Consider the following 23022-nt stretch of genomic DNA (forward strand, 5'->3'; position numbering starts at 1 on the left):
GGATATAGTCTTTCCCACGAGTTAGTTAAAGGGATAATCGTTAAAATATTAATTTATGCATACTTGAACTAAATATATATTAAAAAAGACAGGATGTGAATTTTGAAGTGCGAGAAAGAACGTTTCGTTTTGAATAATAAATTAAAAAAAAGATTTACAGAAAAGGATTAGCATAAAAGGATTAGTTGAAGCTTTTTATGTCACACATATATATAATAATAAATATCTGCCACATATTTTTTAAACAAAAAGAAGAAGAAAAAAATGTATAATCTCTCCTCATAGTGAAAAAGAGAGAAAGCAAGCGTGTGTATTGCAAATGAAGAAAGAGAGAGCACACGTGGTCTGAGTCACGTGACTTTGAGATGGTTGCTCCGGTGATTTATCGAGCGCTGAATTTTGGACGTTGTACCTGATTGAGGAGAAAGAATAAAAGAGACGGTCAAAGCAACGGGATTTCCTGGCAAGCTGCCAGAAGGTCACCGGAAATAGCCTCGCTTTTTGGCTCGCTGCCAAGCATCCGATTGCTCTTCCCAAGCGCTTCTGTGCGATCATCTTCTGTCGCTGCTGCTTCTTCATCCTCTGATGCCCTTTTCCTCTCTCTGAACAAGATTTCTCACTTTTTATTTTCTACACTACTTTTCTTACTGATCAAAAACAATGTACTCTAACATTTATACAACAGGGCTTGGAATACGTTTTAGCAAAACATTTGTGAAATGGAAATATGGATTTTTTTCTTTTCTTTTGAAGAATATCATCATTTATTATTTCAAAGGAAATCTTTTAAAATGTTGGTATGATAAAAAAGATTTTTTTTTCAGAAGCGAGTGTGTGGGGGAGTTGAAATACATTAAATATCTTATAGGCTTTAACAGGGTGCGTAGCCAGATTTTTCAACAAAAAATAAGCACCTTTTGAATACTTTTTAAGCACTCAAAAATATTTTCACGCACTATCCAAAATAAAAATCATAATTAGGATCTGTGCAGTAATACTTTTTTTCTATCGTTTCAAAATCTTAATTTATAAACATAAAATCAATACATTTCAAAAACTTTACATAATCATGATAAAATAACTAGTTTCTGATAAATATTGCAGAGAAAATTGTGAAAATCATGCATTTTAAATAATTTAGAACGACAATCGACACGGAAAAGAAAAAATCTCTTTTTAAAAGATAGAATATGAAGCACTTTTCACAAACTTCGAATAAAAAAAAAAGCACCTTTAATTGCTTTTAAAAAATATAAATCAAATATAAGCACTTTTCAAAAACGTTTAACACCCTGTTTAACATATGAAAAATATATCAAATTGGATTTTTGGGAACATTTATGGATTTTTTTCCCTAGTTAGTACTAGACACACAAATAATAATAAATAAATTAATGAAACAAAGAAAAGAGGGAATCGAGTGAGGACAAATGAAATATTTCTATGATTTTTCACTCGAAACTTTAGCCGATTGGCAAAACTGTATTGCACATTCATATGCAGTTTTGTAAGACTATTAAGAAGTAAATTGAAATACAAGGTTTTTATGGTGGTAAAGTACTTTCTTATTTCAGGCTGCGTAGCCAGATTTTTTAACAAAAAATAAGCACCTTTTAAGGATTTTTTAAGCATTCAAAATTATTTCTAATCACTTTCCAAAAACAAAAAAAAATTATAATTAGGATCTGTGCAGCAATAAAAATTATTTTTTTTCTCTATCGTTCAAAGTTCCTAATTTAAAAACACAAATTCAATAAAATTCAAAAACATTTTCAAAAAATTTACATAATCATGACAAAATAACTAGTTTCTTATAAATATTGCAGGAGAAAATGGTGAAAATCATGAATTTTTTGTAATTTAGAATGACAATCAATACGGCAAAGAAAAGAACTATTTTTAAGAGGTAGAAAATGAAGCACTTTTTACAAATCCCGAATAAAAAAAAGCACCTTTAAAGGCTTTTAAAAAACGTACATCAAAAATAAGCACCTTTAAGCACTTTTTAGAAACGCTATGCACCCTGTATTCTGCATTCAATTGCTTCCTTAAAAGATTTAGGTTCATAATTTTCCATAGAAAGAAAACATGTTAAAAATGAATTTTTTAAAAAAAACGATGCTATAATTAGATTCATAGAAAATGTCACGCTATAAATAAATATGCTTATTAAATACTTTAATAGCCATTCTTTATTTTCCTTTTTTCTTTCCTTAAATCAATTCAAAATAAGTCAGGAGTTGTGGACGTGGAGCTACTGTGTTCCTGTCAATGTGAAGCTTTGTGTGATAATATAGTAATGTGGGTTCATTATTATAATAAATCACTTATTAGGCTATTTAACTACGAAAATAGAATTTTTTTTAAATATTTAATTTATTCAAAATTTTTTCAACATTTTAGGCTTTTATTCGTAAATTTCTATTACTTTTTTTCAGTGGAATATTTAGGAAAACTAATGCTTTAATACTTGAGTTTTTACAAGCTGTATATCAAAATTATTGATAATCCATTGAATTATTTCTTTATATGTAAAATTTGTGAATTGAAATAAAATATTGGATCATCATAATATTTTACACGACCAACAACCCAAAGCCTTCTACTGAAGATTCTTTCAGGACAACTTATTTCTGGATCTGAAACTGTCACTCTTTTATCAAAATCATTTTGATATTTCATTCCCCATAATGGAGTCATCGTTGTTTTGACTTTCGCCAAGCTTTGGCGCAATAAGTTTCGTTTTTGGATCTTCCTCATTCATTCTGGAACTATCCACAGCCCAGTTCATGATTTTAAAAGTCTTGATGACTTGATGATGTCGGCCTCTTCAAAAATTCTATACATTTCCGAGTTAAAACGTCTTCGATAAATGCCATTCGTACACTTAGAATACTTCAAAACTATCGTCCAACCATCGAATTATTATGTTTCAATCCAAAATATCTTCTCTGGTACCTTTTTCAATAACAGCAATCATAAAAATATTTATTTAAAATAAAAGATAAGTTACTGCACTAGAATCGATGTCAGGCAAAACACACAGCAAAGTTAGTGGATAAAGATGTCTGTTAGTTGATGATTTCAATCATTTCCATTCATTCAAAGGACCTTTATTTTAGATCAATTGCTGCTATTTTAAAGCATTTTCTTTTTATTTCCAGTTTTATTTTCAACTATATTTCTAATTTTTAAATAACAGTTTATGTACTTAAATGTTTAACATTTAAAATATTAAAAACTTTTATTAAAAAAAAGATCTCAAGTAAGAAAATTTCTTTTATATTTTAAAAGATATGACGAGAAATTTAAAAAAAAATCTTTTTTAAAACCGAAGTTGAACAGCCGGCGCAATTTTGGATATACGACTACTAATGTTCAACTCCATAGCATTGTAATTTTGAACCAAATTCAGAAGACAAGAAAACTCTCCTGGATCAGTACCCCCAGAGGTATGATTTGTAATGGAAACATGGAGGACTTTGTGACTCGACAGATTTAACCAGCATCAGTCTCCATTTACTACACGGGGAGTCTTCAGTCGGCGGGAATCGAACCCACGACCTCTTGGACTTGGGCCCAGCTCTTTACCAACCAGGCTATCCCAGCCCTAGATCACCAGAATTGACTTTAACCTTAAAAAGTCCGTGTAATGCACGTTAAATCTGTCGAGTCGCAAAGTTCTCAATGTTCCCATAACAAATCAATACTTCTGGGGGTACTGATGCAGGAGTTTCCTTGTTTTCTGGATTGGTCCAAAATTACAAGGCTACGGAGTTGAACATTAGTAATCGTAAACCGAAAAAATTGGGTCGGCTGTTCAACGACGGATAAAATAAAATAAAAAATAAATACAACATAACCTTAAAAAGGAAAAAAAAAAAAACTAACTAAACATACAGTCGATAAGGATTTTTTTTATTTTTTGAGAGGATCCATCTTTTTCGTAACTGATTTCTGCACCTATGAAATAATTATGTGCTGTTCAATCTTTTGGACCAAATTTATTAAAGCAAGTGATAATTCATAAATTTTGCTTACACTTTCAATCTTTAGCTACCGCAGCTCTTTTTTTCGTTTTAATGTTTTACTTTGCATAATCTTCGTTGTGAAATACACAATATTGGTTAGAAGACTTTGCTTTTAGATAAATATATTAGATTAATAATGGGAAACAAAAATTAATTTATAATGCAATTGAAACAAAAAGCCGGATCTTCCATAGAGGCGTGGCTCCGACGTCATATGTACGTCATGGATCGAACGCAACGAGTGACGTCATTTATCCGTAAACATTTGAAATTGGTTTCATTTCAGATCAGCGCATTTGAAAGGTATTTCTCCGAGACGAACATTTCATCGCAATTTAAAGAGAAGTTTTTTTTCCCCTTTTTTAATTTACTTACTACTTATGAGACATATTTAAATTTAATTCATCTTCATGTCAACTGCATGTATTTTTTTAAAGATAAATATATTTAAATAATTAGTTTACTTTAGTCGGAAATACATTTATATTACTGATTTGTGTTTAAAAGAAGAAAAATCATAACAAAATTATTAATAATTATCAATATGAAATTAGCAATTTATTTGACGAACGGGGTAGAGAAGTTTCCACAATTATGAATTGATTGAATAATGAAATAATAAATAAACACAAGAAAAATCTTTATGCCTTTAAAAAAATCATTGAATTTATTCGAATTGTAAAATAACTAAAGAAAGAAAACGTTTGCCCGGTGAATAGTAGCAACGTCTCTAGACTTTGCAGTGCGTCTAAGAAAATGAATCACTTAATCCATAAAAGCCCAGCCAAGCCATACCAAAAAGTGATAGAGCATATGCACTACCCTACAATAATGGAAAAGACACTTACAGCTTTTTCCTATTTTGTTAAATTTCTCAAGAAATACTAAAAGAATTATTTTGTAACTTTAGAAGTGCTTAGTTCATACAATTTTTCATGCTTTGCAATAAAGTTTAAATATGTCAAAGTTTTGAGGGACCGACTATAAATTACGAAAGAAAACAAGTATTTTTGAACACCCTAAGCCAGAAAATCCAGCAACAAGCTTGTAACTTGTATCGAATACTCTGATTGTTATTTGCTATGATTGCATATAATTTTATAAGCTTAGCTTAGTTAGCGTTCATCTCTTCAGTAATCATCTCAAAATATTAAAATAAATCTTATTTTCTGATTCTATAATTTCGATTTATATGAAATTGGACTGCGAAAGAAGTAGACTACTGTCCTCTTTTATATTTCATATACATAATAAAATGAAAACAAGATAACAAGTTTCATTGCTAAAAATATGGATTTCTTTTTTTTTAATTTTAAAAAAAGTCTCTTTAGTACGACCCCCATTACAGCGACTCCTCTTTATAACGATATTGCTATTTCATAGACACATAGTTATTTTTTCTGAACCTTTCATTCCGAAATAGCGACTGAAATTCAGTCCAATGAATCAGATTATATAAACCATTATTTTCCTTGACACAATAAATGCTAAACACCTAAACACTTTATCAATTAGCTTAAGAAAAAGATGCATGCATGAAAGCATACAATAAATTTATCAATCGAAGTCGTTTGAAAATTGTATTCATTCTTTTTATGAAATGTATGGTTTACTATCGGGTTGAAGCACGCCGTATTCACAGTTATCTTTAATCACAGTTATTTATCAAAAATGACCGCCCTAAACCAACGCATTATTTTTAAGGGTACTTTTACATAATATTAATATAGAAAAATCGCTGTATTACTTACTAATTTTTCGGTTGGAATGGTCAAGTTTTTTTTTTCTTACGCTATGAGTTAATGTATAGTATTTTCACCCGATACAAGAGGGTTGTTTTATCGAACGTCGATTGTATTAAATAAAATTAAATTATCATTGGCTATTCGTGATGGTTTAACATCATTTGATGGCCACCATTATCCAACATTTTCAAACACGTGTTCATAGTTTTTGATATGGAAACAAATTTACATCATTCCATGATGGAACATGCTACTTAAATACTATGATGATTAACCATCAAGAAAAGTTTGATTTGCGTGAACCAACAATACATGACGATCCACGATGGTTCCAACTATACATTACCATGATGGTTTCATGGGAATTCGTGATGGTTCTCAGGAATATAACATCAAAACAATTTACATTTCTTATATTTGACCATCAAAAATCAGTCCGAATTTCTACATTGGGATGATGGTGGTCCATGATCATTCCAACGTTTGATTTCTAAGACACTATGATGGAAATTTCTATTGGTTCAACATGAACAAACCATCAAAACAAGTTACTACAGTCAAACCCCGCTATAGTGAACTTTCAAGGGACCGAAATTTCGGTTCACTATAGCCGGGAGTTCACTATATCCATTACGCAAACAATTTCACTAATGGTTCCCAAACTCCTCACTTTTATTACATTATATTCATATAAATGACTGAAAAATATTACGTAGTAGTAAAAAATGTGTTATTTTTCATCACTCTTCGTCTTGCGTATAAATAACAATTAGTCATCTTTAGCTGATGAGCAATCCTCAACATCAGATATGGAAACACTTCCCGACTCTCAGATAATTTTTCCTGAATTTCTGTTATTCCGCTTTTTAAACCTGTCTAACCTGCATTCGAGCACGTAAAAGTAGTTTCTATAGACGGTTTCAAAAATCGGTATATGTATTTATTTTGAAGTAGAAATTTCAAAATTATTACAAAGTAAAATGGGGGGGGGGAATCAGTCGAAGACAAAAAAAAGTTCATTATATCCAACTTCCTCACTTTTTTGGTTCACTATATCCACTAAAAATAACATTATACGTGTATAGCAAGGCACGGGACCGAGCATTTCGTTCACTATATCCGGGAGTTCACTATAAGCCGTGTTCATTATAGCGGGGTTTGACTGTATTTTTATGTTTGGCCATCATAAATCAGTCCGAATTCCTACATTGAAGTGATGGTTACTTATGTTAAATGGTTCATGATGGAATTATTGATGGTTACCATCAAGATTATGCTGGTCCATCAATGGAAAACCATCAAAAATTCTGACTAGGGGATAGCTCTATTTATCACACACAAACAGAGTCGTCGCTAGATTCTGCGAGGCACTTTAATTATTCCATTTCTACACTGCCCCTAGGAAAACTTATCTTCTAAGATTTAAGATTTTTCGCTTATATTACTAATGATATGCGCTATTTAAATGGCAGTTGATGAAGACTATTAAAACATTGGGTGAAACTTTAAAGATGCTTCGATTTCTCTCTGTTTCATACGGCAACCAAACAAGTTTCAGAACGTCTTCCATTTAATTTTATTTCATAACCATAGTTGAACAGCCCACCCAATATTTTGAGGTTTAGGACTACTTATGTTCAAATTCCGTAGCCTTGTAATTCTGAATCCAATTCAGAAGATAAGGGAACTCCTGGAACAAGTATTGGGAGCAATTTGTCCTCGTGGAAGACTTTTAGATGGAACTAAGCCACATTTGCGTTAAGTGGAGAGGAAAACCTCGCACGGTCAGCCTAAAGGCAAGAGGACTCTAACCCATGATCCGTCTACCACTGAGGATATTGTGCGTCAGCACTGAGCTCGGTGCAAGTCGGATGCAGAATTCGTATCGAACAGCCATCGCTGGGATTTGTACCAGGTTCAGCTCTTTGGAAGGCGAACGCTCTATCCCCTGAACAACCAAAGCTCATACATCCTCCATTGTGATTACATAACACTCGTTTAAATAAAACCGACTTGAAATGAGTATCCATTAAGAAAAAAGGCAGGAAAGAAGCTTACCTTCCTGGACAGTAGAAGAGACTGTAAGCACGTCATCCCTTATCCAAGATGTGACGGTGACGTAATCTTTCACGAAACTTGGTACGTGACAAGTTAGCACGGCGGTGTTCCCTCGGATAACGTACTCGTCGTACACCTGAACCTCATAGTACTGTTTCACCACTGCAAAAGTAAAAAAAAAGACATCGAATATACCAATTATAACTTCATAATTCAACAAAGTTTCAATGCAATGGTCCAAAAAAATATTACAAGGGAGACAAATGTAAAACACTTGAAGCTAAATACATTCAGACCTCTATTTAACGAAGTCACCAAATCCCGATAAAAAGTGCGTTAAATAGAAAATCACAAATAGCAATTGATAAACCTTTATTTTGTAAATCATTATCGACGATCGAATTGTTTCAAATGATTTCATCATATGAAGGTTTGGTGATTTCTTCATCATTTCCGTCTTTATCTTCCTCACAATTTATTGCTGTATTTCTTTAATTTTTCACACTGTCCAAAATATCCGATTCAGTTAATGTTTCTGTGGTTGCAGCTTCAGAATCAATAAAAAGAAAATCATTAATCAGTACATCATCGTTAACTTCGTGGTTCTCTCTTAGCTGCGCCCACATTTTTTAAAGTTCTTCTAAAGGAATATCATCATTGTCTTCCCTGTTGACTAAGAATCCTGCTTTAGCAGAACTGTTACGAATAGTATGACCTGTAACATCATAGTTCTATGCTTTAGAAATTTCTATTACGCTTTCTGGTAAATTGATTTTTGGCATGGATTCCTGTATGAAATGCAAACAAAAAAGGAAAGTGATTTTACTGCTTTCTCTAAGAGTTAAGTGGCTGCGAAAATCAATTGAAGGTAATTTTCTGCATAAAATGCGTTAACAAGTTTAAAAAATTCTGAAATATTTTGGGAAATAGGGAAAGTGGACTTCAAAGAAAAGTTCACTAAATAGAAAATTCACTTCGCTATTTAGAAATTATTTTACAATGAAATTTCAAAATGTTCTTGGTTCCTCGAAAAAAATCACAAAATAGAAAAATTCGCAAAATGAAAGTTCGTTAAATAGAAATCCGACTGTAAATAATACACATATTTCAGGGTGCATATCAATTATTATGTATATTTATGCAAACAACAGCAGATACATTTCAACTTTAATGCGGATTTCGAATCGCACATTAGAGAAATCACTTTATGACAAACTCTATTCGCGACGATTTTATCGTAAATTCATTTTATCAATCGCCTTTTCGGCAGCATTACTACGGGAACTCGATTTTTCTTCGAATACAATGATATGAATATGCGAAATTTTCATAACATATGCATACCCTACTAATCTATCATCCACGTGTATGATTTTGACGAAAATTTTTAATGACTTGAATACAATTGGGTACTTGCACTTCGAGAAGAAGACAATCTATACCCACACACGTGACCTATGACATCAGCGCCAGCTGATCGTCAAAAAACAAAATGGCGGCGCAAAGTTCAGCTAAGTTTTTTCCACATAAGTTAGAATGTTAATTAACGTGAAGTTAATTAAAAAAACAACGTAGTATCGCACATTGAATTTGTTGAAATTTTAATTCGTTCTCAGATTTATCAATTGTTTATGTATTTTATTGTAACAATTGATATATTTTTGTTTTGCGTACCTGGCAACATCAATGCATAATTATTTTGTTTATGTTCTACATGACTTCGTGCCTATCTTTGTGTTTAGTAAGAAATATGTGGTGAAAGAATTGAAATCATTGTGAAAGAACATTTGTGAAGGATTATAACATGTATCTCTTACGAGAGTTGATACTTGAAGGGGTTAGTTAACTCGAAATAAGATGAAAAGAACAGTTGCTAACATAAACAAAGCCACGTTTTTACAACCAATCAGGCTCGAAATACACACATTACGTCACTTGCAGGTATCCCATTGCATGCCAGCAAATGACGTCATCGTAGGTATATCATATCATTTGAAGGTTCAGAAGCCAATCAAGTTCGACACACGCGCGTGACGTCGATTACAGGTAACCAATTAAATGATTTAAATCACGTAGTTAGGCATAATCACTTCACTTCATCTCTAGTTACTGAGTTCCCGATTGTCGCAATGCGCCACCAGGCTGACGTAATCCCAGATTCAATAGAATTCTTTTTAAATTGGTTTCTAATAAACTAAACGGGCGCAACTGTTCAACCTTTTACAGCGGTTCGAATTTCTTGGCAGCAACGTATGTCTGAAATTAGGTTTCAAATAGAGTTTATTGAATGGCATTACACTAGGACTGGCAGAATAAAAAAGAAGCGCTTCCCCAGGCCCATATACTCAGGAACCGATTAAGACAAATTCAGGCCCAAGATCCACCAAATTCTCCGGGCCCCTTACAAAATATTTTGAAATTAAATTACTGAAGAGTAGTCCTAACAATGAAAAATAATCTATTGAACTGCATGATTCAAGAGAAACGTTCTAAGAAATTTTGAAAGCAGACAATTGAAGATTATTTTTAAGAGAAAATTTACGTATCTTTAAATTTAAACAAAATATAACAAAACAATGTTATGTCAAAATAAAAATAGTTTGATGGCCACAAACAATTGAAATCAGTGATTTTAGCTAAAAGTCACTGATTAGATGAATTATTTTCCAATTTAATACTTAAAGCAACAAAAAAGCTGCCCCACCTTTCATTAGACTTTTTACTATTGTTTTAGTTCTATCAGAAATTGTGGGCCCTAGCCAAATGCCTATTGGGCCTAGACGATAATCAGGTCCTGTATACTCCAATAGTATATGCAATATAGAGTACGCATTCGTACTAATACGAGATGTAATACGAGAGTACCAATTTTTTGGGTGTACGGCTACTAATGTTTCAACCCCGTAGCCTTGTACTTTTGAACCCAATCCAGGAGACAAGGGAACTCCTGGATCAAGTATTGGGAGAAACTTGCCTTCGTGAGGGATATTTTAATGGAACCAACCGGCATTTGCGTACATGGAGAGGAAAACCACGGAAACTTCTCACGATTATCCTGACTGCAAGGGGAATCTAGCCCATGATCTGTCTACCACTGAGGATATTTTACGTCAGCACTGGGATCGGTGCAAGCCTGGTGCAGAATTCGTATCGACCAGCCATTGCTAGGATTTGAACCCAGTTCATCTCACTGGAGGGCGAACGCTCTATCCCCAGTGCCACCACGGCTCTGCTTGTGTCAATTTTATAACAGTTGCTGAACAGCCGACCCCATTTCATGGGTTTACGACTACTAATGTTCAACTCCGTATCCTTGCAATTTTGCCCGTATCCGTAGCCTTGCAATTTTGAACCCAGTCTAGAAGACAAGGGAACTCCAGGATCGAGTATTGGGACAAATTTGCTTTCGTGGAGAACCTTTTCGTCAGCACTGTGGTCGGTGCAAGTGAGATGCGGAATTCGTATCGACTGGGATTCGAACCCGGTTCGCCTCAATGGAAGGCGAACGCTCTATCCCCAGAGCCATCACGGCTCTGCTTGTGAGAATTCAACTTAGTAGGTATAGAGACTCAGATCTTTAGTGACTATAAGCTGTAGAGAATTTCTTGAAATTTGCAATTCTGATCCACGACGCCGAATCGGACATTCCAGGATTTTAATACTCTCGCTTGGATATGATCATTCAAACGGCTTGTTTTTGGACGACCACTGTTTTTAGCGACCCCAATCAATCCAGTCTCTCCGGATTTTTTAGTAACATTTGGCGAAGTTAAATAATTATACCGATCACATTTTGCACGAAATTTAAAAACTGAAGCAGCCCAGCTTTAATTAGTTTCGAAGCATTCATCCACAGTCAAACCGCGTTGTTCTTTCGTGCAATGCTGCATCTTTGCAACAAACTGTCAAATTGTTATCTTCTGCCAGCAATAAATCAAGAAATCACACAGCATTTTAAAAATAGGGAAACACTTTCCAAATATGTCATTCTTTCGAAAAACTATCATGAGGTAGAAGAAATACAAAAGTAAGTCTGAGGTTCTGTCCCCTGTAAAAGTATTTCTCCTTTATAAAAGTACTCACAAGGAAAAAACAAAAGAACTATGTTCTTTTCCGATGGCGTTGTGTTCCAGTAAGCACCCAACAACTTACTTTTAAACAACATATTTTTAAGTCTTGTTATTCTAATAAACGTAAGTGAATTATATAAAGACACGTATTTCAAATATTGATAGTCAATATGTGGAATACATGTTTTTATTTCGTAAATATTATATATATATATATATATATATATATATATATATATATATATATATATATATATATATATATATGATTTGCCAATTTCGAGTCCCACGAAATTCGCTTGAAGATTTGTTCAGAGTAGATAATTGACAATTGACGGTCAGAATAGGTACTTGAAGAGTTGATACTTGACGGTCTCGAAAGTTTGCTGAAGTTGCATCCTAATACGTTAAAGCAAACTAGAAAAATATCCTAGGTTTATTTGAAACACAACATTTTACAACACAATATTTAATCGACATCCCCATAAATGTTTGGTCGCCAGTGGAAATTTCATGCCCTAAATAGGTATTCAAAAATTGTCTGAGTCGTTGCAACTTTTTTTTTCCTTCTTGTTTTGTTTTTTAAACAGAAAGTGTGTTATGACCAAATGCGTATTCCAACTAAGAAGTGCAATTCTATATACAGTCGGACTTCTATTTAACAAACTTCCATTTTGCGATTTTTTTTCGAGGAACCAAGAACATTTAGAAATTTTAAAATAACTTCAAAATAGAGAAGTGAATTTTCTATGTAACGAACTTTTCTTTGAGATCCACTTTCCTTATTTACCAAAATATTTCAGAACATTTCAAGCTTGTTAACGCATTTTATGGGGTAAATGACCTTGATTTTCGCAGCCACTTAACTTTTGTAGAATGCAGTAAAATGCATTTTCTTTTTTTTGTTTGCATTTCAAACCAAAAACTCAGACAAAACGGATTTTATTAGAAGCAATTAAATTTAAGAAAGCGTGTGGTAATGTAAGTTTAAAATTACTTTTATAATAAATGCAGCTCTAATTTTATGCATAAATTTAGGGTTTTTTTTAGTTAAAAATGTATGTAACATGATAGCGTAACAATGGATACTATTTTGCTCTATTCTTGCTTTCTATGCAGATTTCTTTTATGGTTAAGATTTATAAAATAAATAGTAGATACTAGTTTGCAAGACAAAGGTGTATCAATTGCAATTTTAATTATGTCTAGTGCTTATGAATTTAAAACCTGTTTTGTGTTGTTTAAGTAATTCAAAAGGTGATTTTTCTAATTAGCGAATTTTTCCATATAACGAACTTACTATTGGGGTTTAGCAACTTCGTTAAATAGAGGTCCGACTGCATTTACTTAAAATTATTTTTTTTCAAATCAATGTGTTATTCCCCTGATCGTTTCTCAGAAATGGCATCTTGTGTCTTATTTAATAATCTGGATTTTGGAGGTGAATGAAATGAAAATCTTGTGAATATGGGGGTGGGAGAGTGACCTTGACTCAACCCTTGCAGGAGAGAGAGTAAAGATAAAAATAGAAACTACGCACGCTGCAGTCATCGATTTTCTCCCCCTAACCCCCCTTCTTATTTGGCGATCTTTATTGCAAAAGCTCTATTTCCGAAACAATCTTGGTGATTTCTCTTCTACTAGCACACAATGACATTAAAAGGCTGGAAATTACTATCAAAAACGATACTTTTAAAAATTGAATGGACCTATAAGAAAGAGAAGTGACGTAAAATATTTTTTTTTAAAGGGTGAGAATCTGGGATCACGATTCGATTTAAAGAGCTTTCTGTTCAAATGTTTCGTGATGGTGCGTAGCCAAATCTTTCATCAAAAAATAAGCATCTTTTAAGTACTTTTTAAGCACTCAAAAAATATTTTTAAGCACTATATACATTAACAAAATGCAAAAAAATTCAAAGACTTTACATGATCATGATAAAATAACTAGTTTCTAAAAAAAAGAACTCTTTTTCTTGATTATATTAGCAATATAAAATGAGCAATAGATTTTTTGGTTCAATATCAGAGGGTGGAAAATGAAGCATGAAATAAAGAATATCTTGCAAAATGCAGTAGAGTTGCACATGAGAATGCAATAATCTCACCGAACCCACCTTAGTGGACGCATAAGCGAACTCGTAAGTATTTAATCAAACATGTAAAATGATTGGCGCTTTCATATGCTAACTACCGACGGTACACCGAAATAGATTGTGGTTGAATGAATTGTGAAAACGTTGAACAGAACAATGTGTTCAAACAAACAATAAAAGCAGGAAAAAGTAATAAAAAGCAATAAAATAAACGCTACGCTTTTACATAATACATGGCGAAAATCGACTTTCAGCAAAGGAAAGTAGAACAGTTTTTAAAAACACCCAATGAAAAAACTACCTTCAAGGAGTTTTAAAAAACGAATATCGAAAATAAGCACCTTTAAGCATTTTTTAAAAAGTTACGCGCTATGTGATAATATATATTTAACCTTTCGTTTTTATTTCTATACATAAATAAACAAAATTCATAAAACTGTTTAAAGAAGAAAAAAAACGGAACAGTCGAAAAATATGCCGAATAGCTTAACTAGAATTGTGGCTTGCCATGGCGAGCTTTTAAAAATTTTACGTAATAAAATCTCCTTCGTAAATTAACTAATTTCACACTTTAAGAAATTTGTCTTTTATCATAATACTATATTAAATTTGAGATTTTTTTCCATGCACTTCACTAAGGTTTTTCAAAACACTTAACACACTATAAATTTATATATATATTTTTTAATTGAATTATATTGACTGCAGCGCCCAAATTTGTACCAATTTGCATTTTTCAGGGTGTGTAGCCAAATTTTTCAACACAAAATAAGCATCTTTGAAGCACTCAAAAATATTTTAATCACTTTCCGAAAAAAAAAATTAGGATCTATGCAGTAAGAAAAATTTTTTTCTATCGTTTAAAGTTCTTAATTATAAACATAAAATTAATAAAATTCAAAAACATTTTCAAAATATTTTTGAATTTTATTAATTAATATTAAATATTTTCAAATAACTAGTTTTTGATAAATATTTCAGAGAAAATTGTGAAAATCATGCACTTTTTGTTATTTAGAACGACAATCGACAAGTCAAAGAAAAAATCACTTTTTAAAAGATAGAAAATTAAGAACTTTTTACAAACACCGAATAAAAAAAGCACCTTTAAGGGCTTTTAAAAACATACATCAAAATTCAGCACTTTTTAAAAACGCTACTCATCCTGTATATTAAATTTGGAATTTTTTTCAATGCATTTAACTAAGGTTCTTCAATCTCACCGAACCCAGATCAGTCGACGCACATGCGGATCGAATTTGTTTAAATATAATCCTTACTTGACAACGTCTTTTTTATTTATCCTAGATTTATTATTTGTTTAAGTATGTATTTAATTGTAACCGTGATTATTTTTGTTTCGTGCATCTGGCAATTAGCTTGCTTATGTTCTACATAGTTTCGTGCCTGTCTTTGTGTTAAGCAAGGAATAAATGAAATCTTTATTTGTGAAAGAATATAGAATGTGTCACTAAAGATAATTCATATTTTACGGACTAGGCTTACTCGAAATATAAAGAACAGTTGTTATATAAACAATTGCCACGTTTCAACAGTCAATCTGGATCCATACGATGACGTTGTTTGCAAGTATCCAATTGTGAAAGTAATTGTTTTAATTTGATTAGAGCAATTGTGATTCACTATTTTGTAAGTTATTCGGTAATAAGGTAATTATTTCAGTTTTATTCTCTTATACATTGCCCATACACATGGAACAACCATTTTTAAACTATTGAAAGCAAAAACAACTACATTTCAATTCCAAAATTGTTATCTTACAAAAAATGCAATCTTGCAGTCTGCACTGAAAGAATGGTCTGAAAACGCATTTAAACTAAAACTGGTCTAAATCAGTAAAATAGTAGGTAGTGATTTAGTAGTGCTTTATTTACGCCGCACTAGAGCTGAGCAATGGGCTATTGGCGACAATCTGGGAAACATCCCTGAGGATGATTCGAAGACATGCCATCACATTTTTGCAGCCCGAATCAGTTGAAAATTGCAGATTTGTGTAAGGAACATATAAACAAAGCTAGTGCTTTCAATCTAATTTTAATGAATATTTTAAACATAATTAACTGGTAGTTATGATTTCGGCTTTTAATATTGGTAAAATCCTAGAATAGCCCAAGTCTTGACGACTTTTTGAAATCTCGCCAAGTTGGCGGTTATTACTGTATCGCTCCCCTTGTAGACGAGGGAGAAAAAAAATTCTTGGTATCAAAAGCAGTCTGCACTGAAAGAATGGTCTGAAAACGCATTTAAACTAAAACTGGTCTAAATCAGTAAAATAGTAGGTAGTGATTTAGTAGTGCTTTATTTACGCCGCACTAGAGCTGAGCAATGGGCTATTGGCGACAATCTGGGAAACATCCCTGAGGATGATTCGAAGACATGCCATCACATTTTTGCAGCCCGAATCAGTTGAAAATTGCAGATTTGTGTAAGGAACATATAAACAAAGCTAGTGCTTTCAATCTAATTTTAATGAATATTTTAAACATAATTAACTGGTAGTTATGATTTCGGCTTTTAATATTGGTAAAATCCTAGAATAGCCCAAGTCTTGACGACTTTTTGAAATCTCGCCAAGTTGGCGGTTATTACTGTATCGCTCCCCTTGTAGACGAGGGAGAAAAAAAATTCTTGGTATCAAAAGCAGTCTGCACTGAAAGAATGGTCTGAAAACGCATTTAAACTAAAACTGGTCTAAATCAGTAAAATAGTAGGTAGTGATTTAGTAGTGCTTTATTTACGCCGCACTAGAGCTGAGCAATGGGCTATTGGCGACAATCTGGGAAACATCCCTGAGGATGATTCGAAGACATGCCATCACATTTTTGCAGCCCGAATCAGTTGAAAATTGCAGATTTGTGTAAGGAACATATAAACAAAGCTAGTGCTTTCAATCTAATTTTAATGAATATTTTAAACATAATTAACTGGTAGTTATGATTTCGGCTTTTAATATTGGTAAAATCCTAGAATAGCCCAAGTCTTGACGACTTTTTGAAATCTCGCCAAGTTGGCGGTTATTACTGTATCGCTCCCCTTGTAGACGAGGGAGAAAAAAAATTCTTGGTATCAAAAGCAGTCTGCACTGAAAGAATGGTCTGAAAACGCATTTAAACTAAAACTGGTCTAAATCAGTAAAATAGTAGGTAGTGATTTAGTAGTGCTTTATTTACGCCGCACTAGAGCTGAGCAATGGGCTATTGGCGACAATCTGGGAAACATCCCTGAGGATGATTCGAAGACATGCCATCACATTTTTGCAGCCCGAATCAGTTGAAAATTGCAGATTTGTGTAAGGAACATATAAACAAAGCTAGTGCTTTCAATCTAATTTTAATGAATATTTTAAACATAATTAACTGGTAGTTATGATTTCGGCTTTTAATATTGGTAAAATCCTAGAATAGCCCAAGTCTTGACGACTTTTTGAAATCTCGCCAAGTTGGCGGTTATTACTGTATCGCTCCCCTTGTAGACGAGGGAGAAAAAAAATTCTTGGTATCAAAATTGCCATTTAAGAGAGTATTTCACTCCACCCATTAAAAAGAGTGATGATCAATAACCCGCTAGTTTTTAGAAAGTGTACTACTTTCCTACAATCATTTGATGTTTAAACACTAAGGAACCGTTCACACTGCTTGTGATTCAAACAACTTCGATTACCGCTGAAAGAAGAAGAGGGATTTGGGGGTGGTGGTGGAAAGAATATACGTATTTGACAAATCAGGTTCCCATTCTCCTTCAATGGCGCATATGCTTTAATTGTATGCAGTAAGAATGGCTTTTAAAGAAAGTTCTTGTTTATAGAACCTTAACTATTCGCTATCGCAACGTTTGAATACGCCATCCGGGTAGAAGACCGGTTTCATGTCTTGACACTTCCCCTTTCTTAATATTTTTCATATTTAACAGTCAAAAATATTTTTTTTAAATTTTCCCATCACTCTCTTTTAGAACTATGTTTAATGTAGTTTGCAGTACCATATAGTTTCCTAACTTAAAAGTTTTTAACCTATTTGAAAATCAAGACAGAAACTAACGTACTTTCTTCTCCTATAACTCTCCACACGCTAATGGTGAAAGCATGCGAAGTGTTGCCATAGGAAGAGAGTTCTGCTCTATGCCACATGTAGCCTGTTTCGATCGTCATTAACATGCCCGTACTTATTTTGTGATTTTTTCACGATCACTCACCCACTTTATTATCGTTTAAGACAGTACGCTGGTAAAATTTTATTTCATTTTATAACTGTCGTTGAACAACCGACCCAGTTTTGAGTTTACGACTGCTAATGTTCAACTCCGTAGCCTTTCTTTTCTAAAGCGTTTTCTTTTTATTTCCAGTTTTATTTTCAACTATATTTCTAATTTTTAAATAACAGTTTATGTACTTTAATGTTTAACACTTAAAATATTAAAATCTTTCATTAAAAAAAATGATTTTAAGTAAGGTAATTTCCTTTATATTTTAAAAGACATACTTTATTAGATCATCAGAATTATTGTTATTTTTTTTAATTTTTCTTATAACCGATGTTGAACAGCCGGCTCAATTTTGGGTTTACTACTACTAATGTTCAACTCCGTAGCCTTGTAATTTTGAACCAATCCAGAAGACAAGGAAACTCCTGGATTAGTACCCCCAGAAGTATAATTTGTTATGGGAACATGGGAACTTTGTGACTCGACAGTTTTAACGTGTATCAGAGAGCCGGGATAGCCTGGTCGGAAGGGCGCTGGGCCCATGTCCGAGAGTTCGTGGGTTCGAACCCCGCCGATCGAAGACTCCCCGTGTAGTAAAGTGACTGATACACGTTAAATCTGTCGAGTCGCAAAAGTCCTCCATGTTCCCATAACAAATCAATACCTCTGGGGGTACTGGAATGGAGATCGATCGTTCTCTGATTCAGGTCAAAATTACGATCTGTGAATGAATGAATGGATCAGCCCTATAAACGGGTGCGACGTATGGTGTGGCAGAAGTCGAATCCTTGGCCATAGATGGCGCCACTGGAAAACAAGAACTATCGCACCCCCTCTGCTTTAACAAGCATACGTCAACAACGTGCATCAGTCACCATTTACTACACGGGTAGTCTTCGGTCGGCAGGGATTCGAACCCACGACCTCTTGGCTATGGGCCCAGTGCACTACCGACCAGGGTATCTCGGTCCACGCAAGTAAAATTGAAGAATGCTTACCTCCCCTGACGTGGACATCCCTGCTGAGCACTGTACCGACAACATTGGCAGCTTCACATCGGTAAACATCGGCATGGACATCCTGTCGGTATTGCTCGGGTCGAAATGGCCATAGGACGAGTGTGCCATTGGGGAGGGTCTGCCGAAGTCCGGGCACGTTGTCGGCAAGGGAGCCATCACGTAGCCGCCACCTCACACGAGGGCTAGGGTTTCCATAGGCTAGGCAATCGACGAAGGCTCCCGTTATGTTCAGGAAATCCACTTGAGAAGGAGGCTCCGAAATGAACACAGGACCCATTCGCTTCTCGCTCTCGTACCCTACAAAAACAGAAATTTCAATTTTTTTTAAACAAAACAAACAATTTTTTTGCCATACATTTTTCTTTGCTATAACTATAAAAGTATTCAATAAAACTAAACAAAATTTTTAGAACATTTTAAAATTAATTATAAAATTTTTCCTTTAAAATTTGTGAAAAAATCGTTTAAACCTGTGCAAGATAAGAGTAATTTAAGAGTTCTTTTATTATACCGCGTATGCGAGAGGAAAATTAAAAAAAAAAAATTCCTTATTTTGTAGAGAATCATGTTTGGCAACTGATAGAAAAAAGTCCGATGATTTGAATATCTTAAAAATATAAAAAGTTTCGAGCAATTTTCTAAGTAGTTTTCGTACTTTTTAAAAGAATGCACAAAATAAGGGGTTTTCCACACATATTTCATTTTGCACTATTAAACAAAACTTATTAAAAAGACTCCGGCATTTCTGGGTATCATTTCCCATAAAAGTAACATTTTACCCATTGGCAAGATAGGTCTTGTTTTATACTTATTAATTATTATTAAGCAAATTATACTTTTTTCTTCCTTTTTTAATTTGTCGTTTGCTTTTTTAAAAAGTAGTCTAGTAACTAACCCATTTCCAATCATCCGTTTTAATTTTTTTTTCTTACCTTTTGGCGAAATGGGTGTTGTTTTAGGTTGATGACGTGCGCAACTTATCTGGACGTCATCACACTTTTCAACTGTGCTCAAGAGTAATAGTAAACTGTGCGCATGCGTCGTCATTGCATGCGTTGCTATGGCGACAGCTTTTTCTTTCATTTTTACTTGCAGGCATTTTTAATGTATTTACATAATAATTTAAAGTATTTTTATATTTCTTTTATTATTAACTTATAATTACTGTCTTGGTGGTGATTTCAATGTAAATATGAATACTGAAGAAGGAAAAGTATTTTGTGAGGTCTTGAAACACGTGCATAGCCAGGATATGAAAATCAATTCGACGATAAACATCAATTGAGACAGTTTTTGCAACCCATGATTTGTTGTGGCTTTTATCGGAGTCAAACGGGAAAAAAAAAAAAAAAAAAAAAAAAAAAAAGCATCTGACCAATAGGTAACCTAACCAGTGATCGTAATAAAGCGATCATAATTTTTCTTTTTAATTTTTTTTTTCCTTAATAAATCACATTTTGATGTATGAGTGTTTGTTATGTTTTATCATTAGTTATTAAATTCTGTCTAATGATACAAAATAATATTTGAAGAAAATTCCATATCATTTTCAACTTTTTTTTTTTTAAAAAAGTACGAAAATTAATTGAAACTTTTTAAATTTTTTCAAGATATTCAAATCGGACTTTTCTAGTTACCAAATACAATTTACTACAAAATTAAGATCCTTTACTTTCTCCCGAGCATGCGCAGTATAAAAGAACTAGTTCAATTACCCATATCTTACGCAGTTTTCAGCGAACTTTTAAAGTAAGAATTTTGTAACTAATATTGAATTGATCTAAAAATTTTGTTTAATTTTATTGAATATTTTTAAAATTGTAGCAAACAAACATAAGACAAAAAAATTTGTTCATAAAACTGTTCATATCCTCATAAATATATAAGCTAGGCTTAAGAAATTTTGTGTAATTATTGCATATAAAAACCAAGATAACTGTCACACGTTACAAATCTATAGCTAAATTTTTATAGCATAGTTAGTTTAAGAACATTATTTTCCGTTTTTAATTTATTGTCAGATCCTCAAACATTTAAACTTCATTAATATGTAAGAGAAATCGTATGATCTTCTGAAGTTATAAAATGAGTTAATTTGATTTTTTTTTATCAGATGTTCACGCACGTATAAAAGGTTTTTTTTTTCATTTTGGATTATATTTCAAAGATAACTTATTGAAGACACAAAAAAAAAAAAAAAAAAAAAAAAAAAAAACAATTAATGCATAATATTAGCAAGTTTCATTTATGTCACAATAGTTCGAATAAAGCAAAACAACCCAAGCAGCAAAATAACTTTGACCTCATAGGACCAATATACAGGAATCTTGAGCTCATATAGGTCCCATATTGAGCCAATTTTGAGCCCAACTGGGGCCAAGGTAAAATTTTTACAAGAGAATGAGAATAAAGCCAAAAATAGGTATAGAAATGGATATATTATAGTTTCGGTTTTATAAACAAAAACCTTCTTCAGCGTCTAAACACCAGGTGGCAATAGAGAAGTAACAATAGAAATACATACAAAGTCGTTTAACCAGTAAGGAAAGAGAATTATTTACCGACCTATATATTTGGGAATCCTTCTGTATTTATAAAAATTCAAATAATTTAGCTAATGATCTTCCAAGAACGGACATCCATTCTTTCCCGACCCGATGTTTAGAAATTTATTTTAAATCGATTTCTACATTTTGCACTCTAGGGTTCCCCTCTAAATCGTCTTCACACCCGTTTGTTATTTCCTTTATTATCTTGCTCAAGCTTGTGTCTTTTTCCTTACTCATTAAATCACTTTTTACGAGTTTGTCTCATTTCTTTCTACTGTCATTTGGTGTGTTTAGACACTGAGACTTCTTGTTTATAAAACCGAAACTACAGTACAGTGGTGTAAGAAATTAAGAGAATTTGAAAACTGGGTCGATTATCTCTAGAACTACGGGGCCGATTTTAATGAAATTTGGTGTGTACATACATTGATACAATACAAAACAAATAACCCTTCAACAATTGTAATACACATGCATGATCGCGCGTAACACTCGTTGGAGTCGGAAGGCATAAAACAGTTGAACAGTCGGTTGCATGAATAAACAAACAAAATGGGCTAATAGGGGGTATGGTCCCCTCTTACAGATATACAGGCTTTGCAGCGTGATTTCATATTTGAAATAAGGCAGTTCATCATTTCCTGTGTGCAATTGGTACGACTAGTTCAGCAACGTTCTTTTCATTCCCTGGATGGTTCTCGGAGGAGGGTAGCGAGTTGCAATTGATCTCTCAAGAGTATTCCAGGCATGTTATATAGGGTTGAGGTCTGGCTGGCCAATCCATTCCGCGAATATCCTCACTCTCTAGAAATTCGTCGACCAGAAGAGCTCTATGTGGCCTCGCGTTGCCGTTCATTAAAATGAACTCAGGGAGAACTGCGCCCCTGAGACAGCGAACATAGCATCCAAGACCTCATCCATATACCTCACACCAGTCACAGAGCCTCTTTCAAAGACATGGAGAGGTGTGCGGCCATCCAACACAATGCCTCCAATTCGATAAAATATGGAAATTCTCTTAATTTACTTCACCAATGTAGTTCATTTCTGTGCCTTCATTTGGGAGTCATAATGGGAACCAGTGCATGAGGACAGATTGCTTGGCTCGCAGGAGCGTGATGCATATTCGGTCCCAAAGTCGGCTACTGAGCCAAAAAGGTAGGGCCTGCGAAAGCGGGGGCAAAAAACTCCAGGGAGTTTCCTCAGAGAAACGAATGGTGCGGGCCAGCACAG

At 33.4% G+C, this 23022-nt stretch overlaps 1 protein-coding gene across 12 annotated transcripts in view; it reads right to left on the reverse strand.

Moving 5' to 3' along the window:
- Positions 1-23022, reverse strand: part of LOC107446001 (cell adhesion molecule Dscam1) — a 139629-nt gene that overhangs the window by 76579 nt on the left and 40028 nt on the right. For all 12 annotated transcript variants that reach the window (XM_087158799.1, XM_087158791.1, XM_087158794.1 and 9 more), the window contains 2 exons: positions 19220-19537; positions 7835-7996 (listed from right to left, as the gene is read on the reverse strand). Coding sequence is in view for 10 of the 12 variants with exons in the window: in XM_087158791.1 (XP_087014917.1) it covers positions 7835-7996; positions 19220-19537 (480 nt within the window). In the remaining 2 variants the exon portion in view is untranslated. The remainder of the gene's footprint in view (positions 1-7834; positions 7997-19219; positions 19538-23022) is intronic.

The sequence above is a fragment of the Parasteatoda tepidariorum genome, chromosome 3 (assembly GCF_982258835.1).
Source record: "Parasteatoda tepidariorum strain Cologne lab strain chromosome 3, Ptep-v5.0, whole genome shotgun sequence".
In the NCBI taxonomy this organism is placed as follows: Eukaryota; Metazoa; Arthropoda; class Arachnida; order Araneae; family Theridiidae; genus Parasteatoda; species Parasteatoda tepidariorum.